This window comes from Carassius auratus, chromosome 28, assembly GCF_003368295.1.
Source record: "Carassius auratus strain Wakin chromosome 28, ASM336829v1, whole genome shotgun sequence".
Classification (NCBI taxonomy): domain Eukaryota; kingdom Metazoa; phylum Chordata; class Actinopteri; order Cypriniformes; family Cyprinidae; genus Carassius; species Carassius auratus.
Window position 1 is genome coordinate 4,684,697 of NC_039270.1, and position 14,681 is coordinate 4,699,377.

Consider the following 14,681-nt stretch of genomic DNA (forward strand, 5'->3'; position numbering starts at 1 on the left):
TGGCGCTGGAGTATTAACGTGGTGTAATCATAACAGAACTGTTCATATAAAATATTGCGGACATGCTAATATCGGTATATCGCGACACCCCTACCATGAAACATTTTAAATAAAGCCTCTTACTTTATTTAAACCGTATTTTTCACAAACACGCCAAGCTTTATTCCAATTATAAGTCCACAAGAAGCTTTTGACCTGTAACATCGGTTATGCTATTCCTATATTTATTAGGACGACTGTTTAAGAATCGACGTCTCTTAGAAACATGCCATCTTTAATGTATTGCCTCAAGAATCACAAGAACTTATGGAACCAATTTCAGCATTCATGAAAGGTTTCTAGAGCACCAAATCGGCATAATACAATGACTTCCAACTGGAATAATGGCTGCAGACTATTCAGCTACCCAAGAATAAATTTAAATACACAAAACAGTTCTTTTAAATTGGCAAAAAAGATAGATCATAATTTGCTAATTGTCCAGTACTCGGGGAGAGGAACTTACAGCACTGATGCCAGAGAGCGGTTATGTGAGAGCAAAATGATACCAAACACAAACTCTTCAAATCAAGCAATTTTTTATTTATTTGAGGTGATAGTAGTGGTAGAGAGAGTCAGAAAATCTTTCTAAACAGTTTGAGCAAACAGGGAAAACATGACATCTGAACAAAAGCATTGGAAAAGACCCCCAGAAAGTATTATGCAAAATTCCCATGAACATGTCCCTAAAGGCGACATTGACCTTTGCCACATCCCCGACACTTCCCTTGACCACTTCCCTGTCCTGCTCCTGCTCCAGCGCCCTGGCCATAGCCGCTTCCTTGTCCTGCTCCAGCGCCGCTTCCCTGTCCTGCTCCAGCGCCCTGGCCATAGCCGCTTCCCTGTCCTGCTCCAGCTCCCTGGCCAGCACCGCTTCCCTGTCCTGCTCCAGTGCCGCTTCCCTGTCCTGCTCCTGCTCCATGGCCATAGCCGCTTCCCTGTCCTGCTCCAGCGCCCTGGCCATAGCCGCTTCCCTGTCCTGCTCCAGCGCCCTGGCCAGCGCCGCTTCCCTGTCCTGCTCCAGCGCCCTGGCCATAGCCGCTTCCCTGTCCTGCTCCAGCGCCGCTTCCCTGTCCTGCTCCAGCGCCGCTTCCCTGTCCTGCTCCAGCGCCCTGGCCATAGCCGCTTCCCTGTCCTGCTCCAGCGCCCTGGCCATAGCCGCTTCCCTGTCCTGCTCCAGCGCCGCTTCCCTGTCCTGCTCCAGCGCCGCTTCCCTGTCCTGCTCCAGCGCCCTGGCCATAACCGCTTCCCTGTCCTGCTCCAGCGCCGCTTCCCTGTCCTGCTCCAGCGCCGCTTCCCTGTCCTGCTCCAGCGCCGCTTCCCTGTCCTGCTCCAGCGCCGCTTCCCTGTCCTGCTCCAGCGCCGCTTCCCTGTCCTGCTCCAGCGCCCTGGCCATAGCCGCTTCCCTGTCCTGCTCCAGCGCCCTGGCCATAGCCGCTTCCCTGTCCTGCTCCAGCGCCGCTTCCCTGTCCTGCTCCAGCTCCCTGGCCAGCGCCGCTTCCCTGTCCTGCTCCAGCGCCGCTTCCCTGTCCTGCTCCAGCGCCGCTTCCCTGTCCTGCTCCAGCGCCCTGGCCATAGCCGCTTCCCTGTCCTGCTCCAGCGCCCTGGCCAGCGCCGCTTCCCTGTCCTGCTCCTGCTCCAGCGCCCTGGCCAGCGCCGCTTCCCTGTCCTGCTCCTGCTCCAGCGCCCTGGCCATAGCCGCTTCCCTGTCCTGCTCCAGCGCCCTGGCCTGCGCCGCTTCCCTGTCCTGCTCCAGCGCCCTGGCCAGCGCCGCTTCCCTGTCCTGCTCCAGCGCCCTGGCCAGCGCCGCTTCCCTGTCCTGCTCCTGCTCCAGCGCCGCTTCCCTGTCCGGCTCCTGCGCCCTGGCCAGCGCCGCTTCCCTGTCCGGCTCCTGCGCCCTGGCCAGCGCCGCTTCCCTGTCCGGCCCCTGCTCCAGCGCCACTTCCCTGTCCGGCTCCTGCTCCAGCGCCCTGGCCAGCGCCGCTTCCCTGTCCTGCTCCTGCTCCAGCGCCCTGGCCAGCGCCGCTTCCCTGTCCTGCTCCTGCTCCAGCGCCGCTTCCCTGTCCTGCTCCTGTGCCCTGGCCATAGCCGCTTCCCTGTCCAGCTCCTGCACCGCTTCCCTGTCCTGCTCCTGCGCCGCTTCCCTGTCCTGCGCCGCTTCCCTGTCCTGCTCCTGCGCCGCTTCCCTGTCCTGCTCCTGCGCCCTGGCCATAGCCGCTTCCCTGTCCTGCTCCAGCGCCGCTTCCCTGTCCTGCTCCAGCGCCGCTTCCCTGTCCTGCTCCTGTGCCCTGGCCATAGCCGCTTCCCTGTCCTGCTCCTGCGCCGCTTCCCTGTCCGGCTCCTGCTCCAGCGCCACTTCCCTGTCCGGCTCCTGCTCCAGCGCCCTGGCCAGCGCCGCTTCCCTGTCCTGCTCCTGTGCCCTGGCCATAGCCGCTTCCCTGTCCTGCTCCTGCGCCGCTTCCCTGTCCGGCTCCTGCTCCAGCGCCACTTCCCTGTCCGGCTCCTGCTCCAGCGCCCTGGCCAGCGCCGCTTCCCTGTCCTGCTCCTGCTCCAGCGCCGCTTCCCTGTCCTGCTCCTCCTCCAGCGCCGCTTCCCTGTCCTGCTCCTGCTCCAGCGCCGCTTCCCTGTCCTGCTCCAGCGCCGCTTCCCTGTCCTGCTCCTGCTCCAGCGCCACATCCCTGTCCGGCTCCTGCTCCAGCGCCCTGGCCAGCGCCGCTTCCCTGTCCTGCTCCTGCGCCGCTTCCCTGTCCTGCTCCAGCGCCGCTTCCCTGTCCTGCTCCAGCGCCGCTTCCCTGTCCTGCTCCTGTGCCCTGGCCATAGCCGCTTCCCTGTCCAGCTCCTGCGCCCTGGCCATAGCCGCTTCCCTGTCCTGCTCCTGCGCCGCTTCCCTGTCCTGCTCCTGCGCCGCTTCCCTGTCCTGCTCCAGCGCCGCTTCCCTGTCCTGCTCCTGTGCCCTGGCCATAGCCGCTTCCCTGTCCAGCTCCTGCGCCCTGGCCATAGCCGCTTCCCTGTCCTGCTCCTGTGCCCTGGCCATAGCCGCTTCCCTGTCCTGCTCCTGCGCCGCTTCCCTGTCCTGCTCCTGCGCCGCTTCCCTGTCCTGCTCCTGCGCCGCTTCCCTGTCCTGCTCCTGCGCCGCTTCCCTGTCCTGCTCCTGCGCCGCTTCCCTGTCCAGCTCCTGCGCCCTGGCCATAGCCGCTTCCCTGTCCAGCTCCTGCGCCCTGGCCATAGCCGCTTCCCTGTCCAGCTCCTGCGCCCTGGCCATAGCCGCTTCCCTGTCCAGCTCCTGCGCCCTGGCCATAGCCGCTTCCCTGTCCAGCTCCTGCGCCCTGGCCATAGCCGCTTCCCTGTCCAGCTCCAGCGCCCTGGCCATAGCCGCTTCCCTGTCCAGCTCCTGCGCCCTGGCCATAGCCGCTTCCCTGTCCTGCTCCAGCGCCCTGGCCATAGCCGCTTCCCTGTCCTGCTCCAGCGCCCTGGCCATAGCCGCTTCCCTGTCCAGCTCCTGCACCCTGGCCATAGCCGCTTCCCAGGCCATAGCCGCTTCCCTGGCCAGCACCCTGTCCTGCACCCTGGCCTAAGCCGCTTCCCTGACCTGCGCCCTGGCCATAGCCGCTTCCCTGTCCTGCGCCCTGTCCCGCACCCTGGCCATAGCCGCTTCCCTGTCCTGCGCCCTGTCCCGCGCCCTGGCCATAGCCGCTTCCCTGACCCGCGCCCTGGCCATAGCCGCTTCCCTGGCCAGAACCGTTTCCATGGCAAGTTGCCTGACCTCTTCCCTGGCCACGCGGTTCACTGCATGCAAAGCCACCGGTGGTTGGGCAACATTTCTGTGTGGCAGGACACTGGCCATCATTGAAACAGCTATCAGCACAGAGTGGGATCATCTCCGGTATGGGACATTGACCTGGCTTCACTGCATGAACACAGATAGTCAGCTTTAGTTTGTGCATATAGACCAGAGATCCTTAAATCTGGACTTCGAGATCCACATTCCTGCAGAGTTTAGCTCCAACCCTAGTCAAACACACCCGAGCATGTTAATCAGTGCCAGTCAATGTCTTTGGGATCATTAGAAAAATCTGAAGTAGGCGGCTTTGATCAGGGTTGGTGAATGGCAAGTTTTATCTAAAGAAAGAATTCCATTCCAAGTCAGTGGTTCTCAATTCCAGTCATGGAACACCCTTACTTAACACACCGGATTGAAATCATCAGCTTGTTGGTCCAGTTCCTGGATCTCTCTCCTGACAAGCTGATGATCACAATCTGGGGTGTTAAATAAGGGGGACATGCAAAGGGATGGCTTTAGCAAGGGACGAGCAAGGGGTCCCCGGGACTGGAATTGAGAACCACTGTTTGAAGCATTATTCCTTTTTATTTTGTAAATCCATCCGGTCCTTAAAGCCATCCCAAGGGATGATTTCAATCCGACTTTAGAGAACAACTAAAGGCAAACTCTCTGCTTAGGACTTAAATTGAATCCAGAGTGTTACTAGTATGTGTGTGTGTGTGTGTGTGTGAGTTTAACCTTAGCATCGATTATTAACTGAAACTCACTGAAAACAGGCAGCACGCAAACAGGCCCAAATTCAAATCGACAGCATTTGTGCCCTCCAGGGCAGTCTTCATCAGAGGAACAGCCTCGATGGGATGGTTCGACCATCAGCCTCTCCGGACAGAAACCATCCACTAGAGAATTCAAGAGGATTATAAGGGGAGTGCGGTTTCACCATTTGTAAATCTGTGGTTTTGCAATGGGTTTCAAACCGAAATACAAAGTTTATGCATTTGTCTGCTTCATATCAAAAGCGGTTTAAAACCTACTACGCATTCATAAGCGATGTTAACTATTTTCAAAGACTGAAAGTCACTCATTTCTGCATTTCTTCAGGTTCTGTAATGAAATTAACAGATCTTTTCACCTGTGGTTCGTCTTTGAATAGCGCGAGCTATGCTGAAGTATCTAAACAGACAGAAAAAAACAGCAATCAACGAGAAATACATTCGAGCTGTCATCCTCCCAGCCTGTGATCTCTGCTGGAAAATGCAGTGAATCGGTGCGTCAGGACAAGCAGACAGCAAAGAACACAAAACTAAAACGATAACTTGTTGCTGCAATACCAACTTCTGTAAAATGGGATTTTAAAGATTGAAGGAAAACAGGTTAATTCCAACCCTGATCAAACTCACCTGCCTGTAGCTTTCTAGTAATCTGAAATGCCTTGATTAGCTTGTTCAGGTGTGTATGATTGGGGTTGGACCTGCTGAATGCTACGTTCTAGCCATGTCATAAATTTACGCTGGGTACACGCCAGAAGATAATCGGTCTGATTTTGGGCCGATTTCTCCCCTTCCGACAATCATAGCTATGTCCCGATTATCTTGACTGTTCTACAGATTATGTTATCTGATTTTCTCTTGCCGTGAGGTGTGTTAAGAGTGTCCGAATCTGATCGGAAGAACATCGGAGACGCCCCGATCGCGAATCGTAAATATTTAACACGTTTAATATTTACGATCAGAATCCTGATGTGTGGGGGGGAAGCCCGAGGAAAAATGCGTGCACGCTCTGGAGATTATGACGTGAAACGAAACCGTATCCAATCAGAAAGCGAGATGATGGAAGACTGAAGCCGTCATGGCGCAGCACAAAGTGAAATTGTTGCGGACAGCAGAGATGGAGGATCATCTTGTAGATTTGTGGCAACAGCACAAATGTTTATACGACGTGTCGTGTATAAAATAATTCCAAACACTATCATTGCAATTTCTTCCTGCATATCGTCCGCCATGATTATTCTGAAGTCTCGCGAGATTTCCTGTGTTCAGTCGAGACTCTGGTTGAAAATCTGTTTGTGTGGTGCACTGTCTTTGTCACATCAGACAGACCGAAGCGGTGCGTGCCGGTTCTTCTTAATCTTTTATTTTTTTTTTCTTAAAATTATCCAGAACAAAATTTACAACAGTAAATGTACAAGAGTGTGCAAACCATTTATTCAGTAAATCAACAACTGTATTAAAAAAAAATTACAAGTCTTGTTTTTATTAACGATGTTCTCCAAACTGGTGCGGTAGTCCTCAAGTCTCCTGAAGAAAATGGATGAAATTTGGCTTGAACCGATACCTTACCCAAAATAATAAAAAGTTATTACATTCATCTGAACGCATACGTATCAAAGTTATTTTACTGGGAAGCAATACTTTTTCCATTACATTTTGCACATCCACCCAAAAAACAAAAATTCATATAAACACAATTACAAAATACATGTATAATATAGACTCCTGTTCCATTGACCAAACAAATCGCAGGGATAATCAAGATCCAGATTAAATCTCTAACACACTTTAGCCACATATACCATTAAATAGGGCTGTCACGATAGTAGATTTTTCATATCACGGTTATTGTGGCCTTATCGATATACTATAGAAACCTTGGGGGGGCGGTAGTCAAATTATTTTTTGTCTTTCAGTTTGTCCTTTTTCACCCAACGAACAGAAGGATAAACGCAGGACACAATACTCTGGCTTTCTCCATCTTCTTTGTAGCTCCTATGAAATATCAAGAGAGAAAATATGGTCAAGTTCAACAGTGAGGAATAAATATTTATGGTAACTCCTTACAATGAGATGGTTTGTTAACATTAATGTATTAATTAACATGAACGAACAGTGAACAATACGTTATTTTTATTGACAAACAAAGATTAATAAATTGTGTAGAGTCATTCATTGTTCATGTTAGGTCACAGAACATTAATGTTTACAAAGACAACTTGAGATTTTATTAATTCATAAGCTAATGCTGAAATTAGCATGAACTAAGTGCTGTGGAAATATTGTTCATTATTATTTGTCATTTATATGTTAACTAATGAACCTGATTGAAGAATGACCGCAGATGAGGCATTAAGTGCATGGCACTGCGACCAACTTAACATTTTACAAGTTTAACGTAGCAATGTGTTTGCTCAGTTTTTCGTAGCTACGCACAGGCCATATTGATTGAAAATACAAAAACAAGACGAGCAAAGAAAACGTGGTACTTATTAAATAAAATCACCCTTTACTTAAATGTAGGAACACAGACAACCGCTGTTAACAGGTTAATATAACATTTCCCAGTCTAGGACTAGAAAAAGAATGGCAACTTACTCTGAGAAACACTGCTCTCCTCAGAGTGGCTGTGTCTTCTTGTGTGACAGGTGCCAGCGTTAAGACACAATACTGCCACCTGGGAGCTCAACCAGGTAGTGGCGCTGGAGTATTAACGTGGTGTAATCATAACAGAACTGTTCATATAAAATATTGCGGACATGCTAATATCGGTATATCGCGACACCCCTACCATGAAACATTTTAAATAAAGCCTCTTACTTTATTTAAACCGTATTTTTCACAAACACGCCAAGCTTTATTCCAATTATAAGTCCACAATAAGCTTTTGACCTGTAACATCGGTTATGCTATTCCTATATTTATTAGGACGACTGTTTAAGAATCGACGTCTCTTAGAAACATGCCATCTTTAATGTATTGCCTCAAGAATCACAAGAACTTATGGAACCAATTTCAGCATTCATGAAAGGTTTCTAGAGCACCAAATCGGCATAATACAATGACTTCCAACTGGAATAATGGCTGCAGACTATTCAGCTACCCAAGAATAAATTTAAATACACAAAACAGTTCTTTTAAATTGGCAAAAAAGATAGATCATAATTTGCTAATTGTCCAGTACTCGGGGAGAGGAACTTACAGCACTGATGCCAGAGAGCGGTTATGTGAGAGCAAAATGATACCAAACACAAACTCTTCAAATCAAGCAATTTTTTTTTTATTTGAGGTGATAGTAGTGGTAGTGGTAGCGCCCTGGCCATAGCCGCTTCCCTGTCCTGCTCCAGCGATCTGGCCATAGCTGCTTCCTTGTCCTGCTCCAGCGCCGCTTCCCTGTCCAGCTCTTGCGCCCTGGCCATAGCCGCTTCCCTGTCCAGCTCCTGCGCCCTGGCCATAGCCGCTTCCCTGTCCTGCTCCAGCACCCTGGCCATAGCCGCTTCCCTGTCCTGCTCCAGCGCCCTGGCCATAGCCCCTTCCCTGTCCAGCTCCAGCGCCCTGGCCATAGCCGCTTCCTTGTCCTGCTCCAGCGCCGCTTCCCTGTCCAGCTCTTGCGCCCTGGCCATAGCCGCTTCCCTGTCCAGCTCCTGCGCCCTGGCCATAGCCGCTTCCCTGTCCTGCTCCAGCGCCCTGGCCATAGCCGCTTCCCTGACATGCGCCCTGGCCATAGCCGCTTCCCTGACCTGCGGCCGGGCCATAACCGCTTCCCTGGCTAGAACCGCTTCCATGGCACGTTGCCTGACCTCTTCCCTGGCCACGCGGTTCACTGCATGCAAAGCCACTGGTGGTTGGGCAACATTTCTGTGTGGCAGGACACTGGCCATCATTGAAACAGCTATCAGCACACAGTGGAATCATCTCCGGTATGTGACATTGACCTGGCTTCACTGCATGAACACAGATAATCAGCTTTAGTTTGTGCATATAGACCAGAGATCCTCAAATCTGGACTTCGAGATCCACATTCCTGCAGAGTTTAGTTCCAACCATAATCAAACACACCCAAGCATGTTAATCAGTGCCAATCAATATCTTTGGGATCATAAGAAAAATCTGAGGTTTTTCCGAAAATAACTTGCACAGTGTGATAGATTTCCTCCAGTTGTGTACTTACAATATCTCAAAATTCTCCAAAGATTTTTTATTTCAGAGAAATTCCGATTTTAAATAACTTGCCGTCCTGGAAAAGAAATGTCGCCTCTCAGTGATGCAATGTCCGTTCTATACTCTGTTTCCGGTGTAGACCATGTGATGTTCCACCACACCGGAATATCACATGGTCAAATGCGGAAGTGGTGGTTATGTTATAGCCGTGCGTATGGTTTGGTTGTAATTGTTATGGATCACGATTACTCTTTGGCGAGTATTTAAGTGCCAGTAAAACATAAGCATCCATATTCGGATACACGCAGACAGTGTGACAAACGAAGGAATAAAACCAGGATAAATATCGGCCAGGCGTTTACGAGATGGAGAGAGCCATGCGAAAATTTTGGACTTGACAGAGACTCTGCTCTCACGAGTGTATTGATGGACAGGTAAGCTAATCAATTATTTATTTTGTTATTGTACAAGTAACATAATAGTTACAGTAAAGATGATTTTAATAGATATGAATTACACCGCATGCCTGTACATTGTGTCACTGTAGCATTTTTTTATTATAATATTATAATAATAAGTTATGGCAGTACAATTAAATACAATCAGATATGTGTTGTCAAAAATATATTTAGTCATTATTTGCAAATGTTCGTTCAAATTCACTTTTAGAACGATTGGTTTGAGCACGTTAAACAACACAGCATTAACTATAAACACATAACACTACACAACTCCTTGTTAGTGCGTCCGCCTCCCATGCCGAAGACCCGGAGCGTCAGAGAGGACCCGGGAGAGAGGGGTATTACATAAAATAATACGATCAGATATATAGGTAATACAAAAACGAATAAATTACCTCATCCGTGATCATGATTCGTTTATCCAATTTAGATACATTGCTATGGTGAAAATGCATTAAAAACGACATCTCCCATCGTCACCTGCTTCATAGCGTCATCAAGCTTCGCCTTTGTTATTGTTGGAAATGCGCCCTCTTGTGGTCAATTACAAAAATCACATATTGCAGCTTTAACACACCGGATTGAAATCATCAGCTTGTTGGTCCAGTTCATGGATCTCTCTCCTGACAAGCTGATGATCATAATCTGGGGTGTTAAATAAGGGGGACATGCAAAGGGATGGCTTTAGCAAGGGACGAGCTTAATTCGAAGTATTATTCCTTTTTATTTTGTAAATCCATCCGGTCCGTAAAACCATCCCAAGGGATGATTTCAATCCGACTTTAGAGGAGAACAACTAAAGGCAAACTCTCTGCTTAGAACTTACATTGAATCCAGAGTGATACTAGTATGTGTGTGTGAGTTTAGCCTTAGCATCGATTATTAACTGAAACTCACTGAAAACAGGCAGCACGCAAACAGGCCCAAATTCAAATCGACAGCATTTGTGCCCTCCAGGGCAGTCTTCATCAGGGGAACATCCTCGATGGGATAGTTCGACCATCAGCCTCTCCGGACAGAAACCATCCACTAGAGAATTCAAGAGGATTATAAGGGGAGGCCAGGGGAGTGCGGTTTCAGCATTTGTAAATCTGTGGTTTTGCAATGGGTCTCAAACCGAAATACAAAGTTTATGCATTTGTCTGCTTCAAATCAAAAGCGGTTTAAAACCTACTACTCATTCATAAGCTATGTTAATTACTTTCAAAGACTGAAAGTCACGTATTTCTGCATTTCTTCAGGTTCTGTAATGAAATTAACAGATCTTTTCACCTGTGGTTCGTCTTTGAATAGCGCGAGCTATGCTGAAGTATCCAAACAGACAGAAAAAAACAGCAATCAACGAGAAATACATTCGAGCTGTCATCCTCCCAGCCTGTGATCTCTGCTGGAAAATGCAGTGAATCGGTGCGTCAGGAGAAGCAGACAGCAAAGCGCACAAAACTAAAACGATTACGTTTTGCTGCAATATCAACCTCTGTAAAATGGTATTTTAAAGATTCAAGGAAAACAGGTTAACCCTTTCGAGTCGATTAACGCATACATGCGTTTTTAGTCATTTTCTCCTGATAACCCCGAAAAGAACTTAAATTACACTCTCAGTTTTAATCGTACAGATAAGAGCAATACATCAATCGAATCTGTAAAGGGTCTAGTTTATTTTTGGATACAGACATAATAACAAAAAACCTTTGTGCACTTATAAAATAAAGATAACAAACAAGGTGCGCTGTATGCAGCCTTTGTCTCCGCTGATCGTCATGTTTTGTCACATCATTAAAATGAACTGTAACTCCGTGAATACTCAACTAAGAGACATGAGAGAGATATCTATAGAAAGCCTGACATGTCTACTTTTAAACTAAACAAGTGCTGTCGAAAACAATTATTCTGAGATAAAGTAATCCATATGAAAACAATGCGATGTCTGTTTTTGATTCAAACTGAAGCGCCGCGGCTTGAATACGCCCACACAGAAGAAAAAGCAGCAAGTCTGTTCTTCAAGATTTTATTTTATTTTACTGTTTGCTTTGCGATGAGAGGAATAAGACATAATTCACCCCAAAAAGATGTGATGTGGTTGAGGATTTGAGAAATGGATTTCCTCAGAAAAAAGAATGAAGCACTTTATTCAGCAGAGATCATAAACATGAGGAAGTCTCTTTTTATTTATTTATATACTTGTACTAGTTTTCACATAACCTGTAAACATTTTACTAGTTAGACTTTTTCCAAATACTTTTCCCAAACTATAATTCCTGACTAAATGTATAATCAAGTGAAACATTATGAAGTTTCAATAACAATACACAATACTATAACATTCAAAAGCTTGATGTAAATAATATAAATGTAACAAGTAGAGATAACTCTAACAAATGTAAATAACAGATGATAATGTAATGAGAAGGAAATAATTGGAATTAGGTGTTAATGTATACGCCCCTTAATTTGCAGCAAGGTAAATCCCATTATTGCCTTGAACTGATGAGGCCAAATGAAAAAAATTATCTTGCTTTGGGGCAGGCATTCGGTCTATGATGCCTGCCCCCTATCGTTTCCCTGCACATAAGGGCAGTCTCTCCTAATATGGCGATTACAACCACATTCCCAACAACCGCCTCCAACAGGTTGCACCTGTCGTTTCCCAACCCCACTTATAGTTGACGGTTCAACAATGCTATTCTTTAAAAGTGTAGGAACTACCTCACAAAGTTGTACAGATTTTTGCAATGTCTGAACTTCCTTACGAAGCGCATCCACCACCTCCGTCAGCGAATCTACCTTACTTTCTGCTGCAGGAAGATGAAGACCACGAACTCGCGCATCAGGGATAATCGTACATTGTTCTAATCCCTGAATAAGTTCGAATTCACTGGCAATATTAATGGCTTCTTCTAAAGTAATAAGTTTAATACTACGTAATCGAATACGAGTCTCCCCATTTCCCACATGTGCAATAAAGTGATCTCTAGCCAATAAATCCTGTGTATCTGCTCCTACTGAAAAATACGCCTTAGTCACTAACCTCCGCAGCGCATTACCAAACTCACGTAAAGTCTCGTTCGGTATGCGCTTGATGAAAAACTAATGCGATTCCATTCTGCGGGTTTCACATGGTTCAAAACATTTACCTAAAGCATCTTTCAATAAAACATAACTGCGCTTGGCCTCCACCGAAAGACCACTATAGATATCTCAAGCTCACCCCGATAATAAGAGTGACATAAATTTCAATTTAATTCCGTCATTCCAATTATTTACAACAGCTGCCGTCTCAAACTGTTCCTTCCAATCAGACCATTCTCGACCCGTACCGGTAAAGGTCTCTGGCATAAACACAGGACGTGCCATAGACACGTTTGATGATGCAGCTGGGGCTAAAGACGATGGTTCCATTACCATTGTTGAGGTAGATGGGGTAGCCACTGACGCATCCCTGTGCCTATCTCTGCCCTCCATCGTACGGCTATTTTATTATCATTAGGGATTAAATCCCACCGCTGCCACCAGTGTAACAACCGCACAAAGAACAGGGAAGGCAGAGACGCGCACAATCAGATGGCAGTTTATTTGCTTAAATTGCTTGTTAAAATATGGCATTCTCTCATAAAACAGATTACCTCCCTTGTTAGCCGAGATTGGCCCACATACACAACGGACGAGCTCACGTAAGACAAGGAGGATACACAGGAAATCTTCAATTATCAATTTATGAGTCCACCTAATCAGCTTCTCCACTCTCTGTATTATCTCAAACAGTTACATCAGTCACAAGCTCTCCTAGCCCAAAATCATGTCCCTAGCTGTCTAACACATTTAGCCACCACTGACTGCCTATCTTCACTGCCGGAGATACTAATTATCCCGAGCGGCCGTCTAGCGTTTCCCCATCAGTGAAAGCTCGCGGAATCTCTCCCGAATAGTACTCAACCCATCCTTAAATAATCATCATCTCCTCCTACATCAGCTGTACACTTTAATTTAATTAAGCCACAATTCATTCAAATTAAGGGGCGTATACATTAACACCTAATTCCAATTATTTCCTTCTCATTACGATAATAATTAATGGGGTTTTTTTTGGTAGAAAATAAGATTGTTAAAAGGATTTCTGAAGGATTGTGTTACTGGAGTAAGGATGCCAAATAATTTGTTTGAAAGTAAGCTTTGATTGTTCCTAATAAACTGTTTAACTGCTCCCCTTAGTGGATATTAAATTATGTTGTGGGATAATTAAATATATTCTAAATAAACTACAAACATAAAATTATATACTTTTATTTTGTTCTCAAATTCTTTCTTGTAACTCCTCACTCACAGTGGCAAAGCTGAATAAGAAGCTCATTATGCGGCCCTTTGTCTTCTCTGGTGTAAATCACAATGATATTCATGATAGTTGACGCCTACTCACATATGACTTTTACCAACAAAAAGTGTCTTAGAAAATTTCAATCAATATATTGTTTTCTGTGAGTGAGTAAACAAGATGATTTTCACATAATTTAGAAAGAAAAATTCTAGGCTACAAGCTCCAATTCTCTACAGTCCCGGGAACCAATGTTATGTATGTGTTTTATGGCCTTATTCAAGTGATTTAACATTTTTAGTTTTTCACTAACCATGCATAACATTTTTTTTCTCAAAAATACAATCATTTACATGCATGCATTTCACATATTATTATAGCCCAGTTTGTGCTGATTACAGTGATATTAGACTTTACCCATTTAGATATTTATAAGAAACTGAAAAAAGCACAAATATCAGGGCATGACAAAACTTCTCCCACATAGCAAATGACATCTGGCCCAGTTGTGGCCCACATCTTCCATATTCTTCTGGCCCACATACCACATGGAATGACGGCGATGACTCAACCCGAGTGTGGCAGCTAGAAGTCAGCCACAATCGGGCCAGACATGGGCCACATCTGGGCCAGATCTCAGAAATGGCATGGGCCACATCTGGGCCAAATCTCAAAAATGCCATGGGCCACATCTGGCCAAGATCTAATTATCATACATTAAAGAAAATACTCAAATAATCAGTCAAAAGTGATTTAATAAATATATTTCATGAATACATTTAAATGTATAAAAATCAAAAACAGGAAACAATACATTCTATATACATATTATATAAATAACAAATATAAAATAAAAACAGGCAGGGTCCAGAAAGGGAGGACAGCCAGAAATCAGTCCAAAGAAAACATTAGACAAGGTCTACATATTTTGAACAAGGTCAAGCAAGTGTCACTTAAAACCAGGAGAATTTAATAAAACAAGCGTAGAATTGGATCTATAGTTAAAAAAACAGAGCAAGGCAAAAGGGCAGTCGGTTGAACAGGCAGGGCGAGCGACTGTCAGAACCAGGAGAATTTAATAAACAAGTGGAGTATCAGATCTATAGTTCAAAAACAGCAAAGCAAAAGGGCAGTCCGTTGAACAAGCAAGTGTCAGAACA

At 46.3% G+C, this 14,681-nt stretch overlaps 1 protein-coding gene across 1 annotated transcript; it reads right to left on the reverse strand.

Annotated features, from left to right (window-relative positions):
- Positions 1 to 561: 561 nt before the first annotated feature.
- Positions 562 to 5,163, reverse strand: LOC113047486 (fibroin heavy chain-like). Its single transcript, XM_026208871.1, has 3 exons — positions 4,953 to 5,163; positions 3,629 to 3,946; positions 562 to 1,258 (listed from the first exon to the last, which is right to left on the reverse strand). Exons 1-3 carry the CDS (start codon positions 5,044 to 5,046, stop codon positions 726 to 728), a joined length of 945 nt encoding a protein of 314 aa, XP_026064656.1. The 5' UTR covers positions 5,047 to 5,163; the 3' UTR covers positions 562 to 725.
- Positions 5,164 to 14,681: the final 9,518 nt, after the last annotated feature.

What these genes read in the sequence shown, in the direction of transcription:
- LOC113047486 (XM_026208871.1), bottom strand. Translation starts at nt 5,046, where the DNA reads ATGACAGCTCGAATGTATTTCTCGTTGATTGCTGTTTTTTTCTGTCTG. An exon ending in TATTCAAAGACGAACCACAG is followed by an intron (nt 3,947 to 4,952) that starts GTGAAAAGATCT and finishes GTGTTCATGCAG; the next exon opens with TGAAGCCAGGTCAATGTCCC. An exon ending in CGGCTATGGCCAGGGCGCAG is followed by an intron (nt 1,259 to 3,628) that starts GTCAGGGAAGCG and finishes GCGCTGGAGCAG; the next exon opens with GACAGGGAAGCGGCGCTGGA.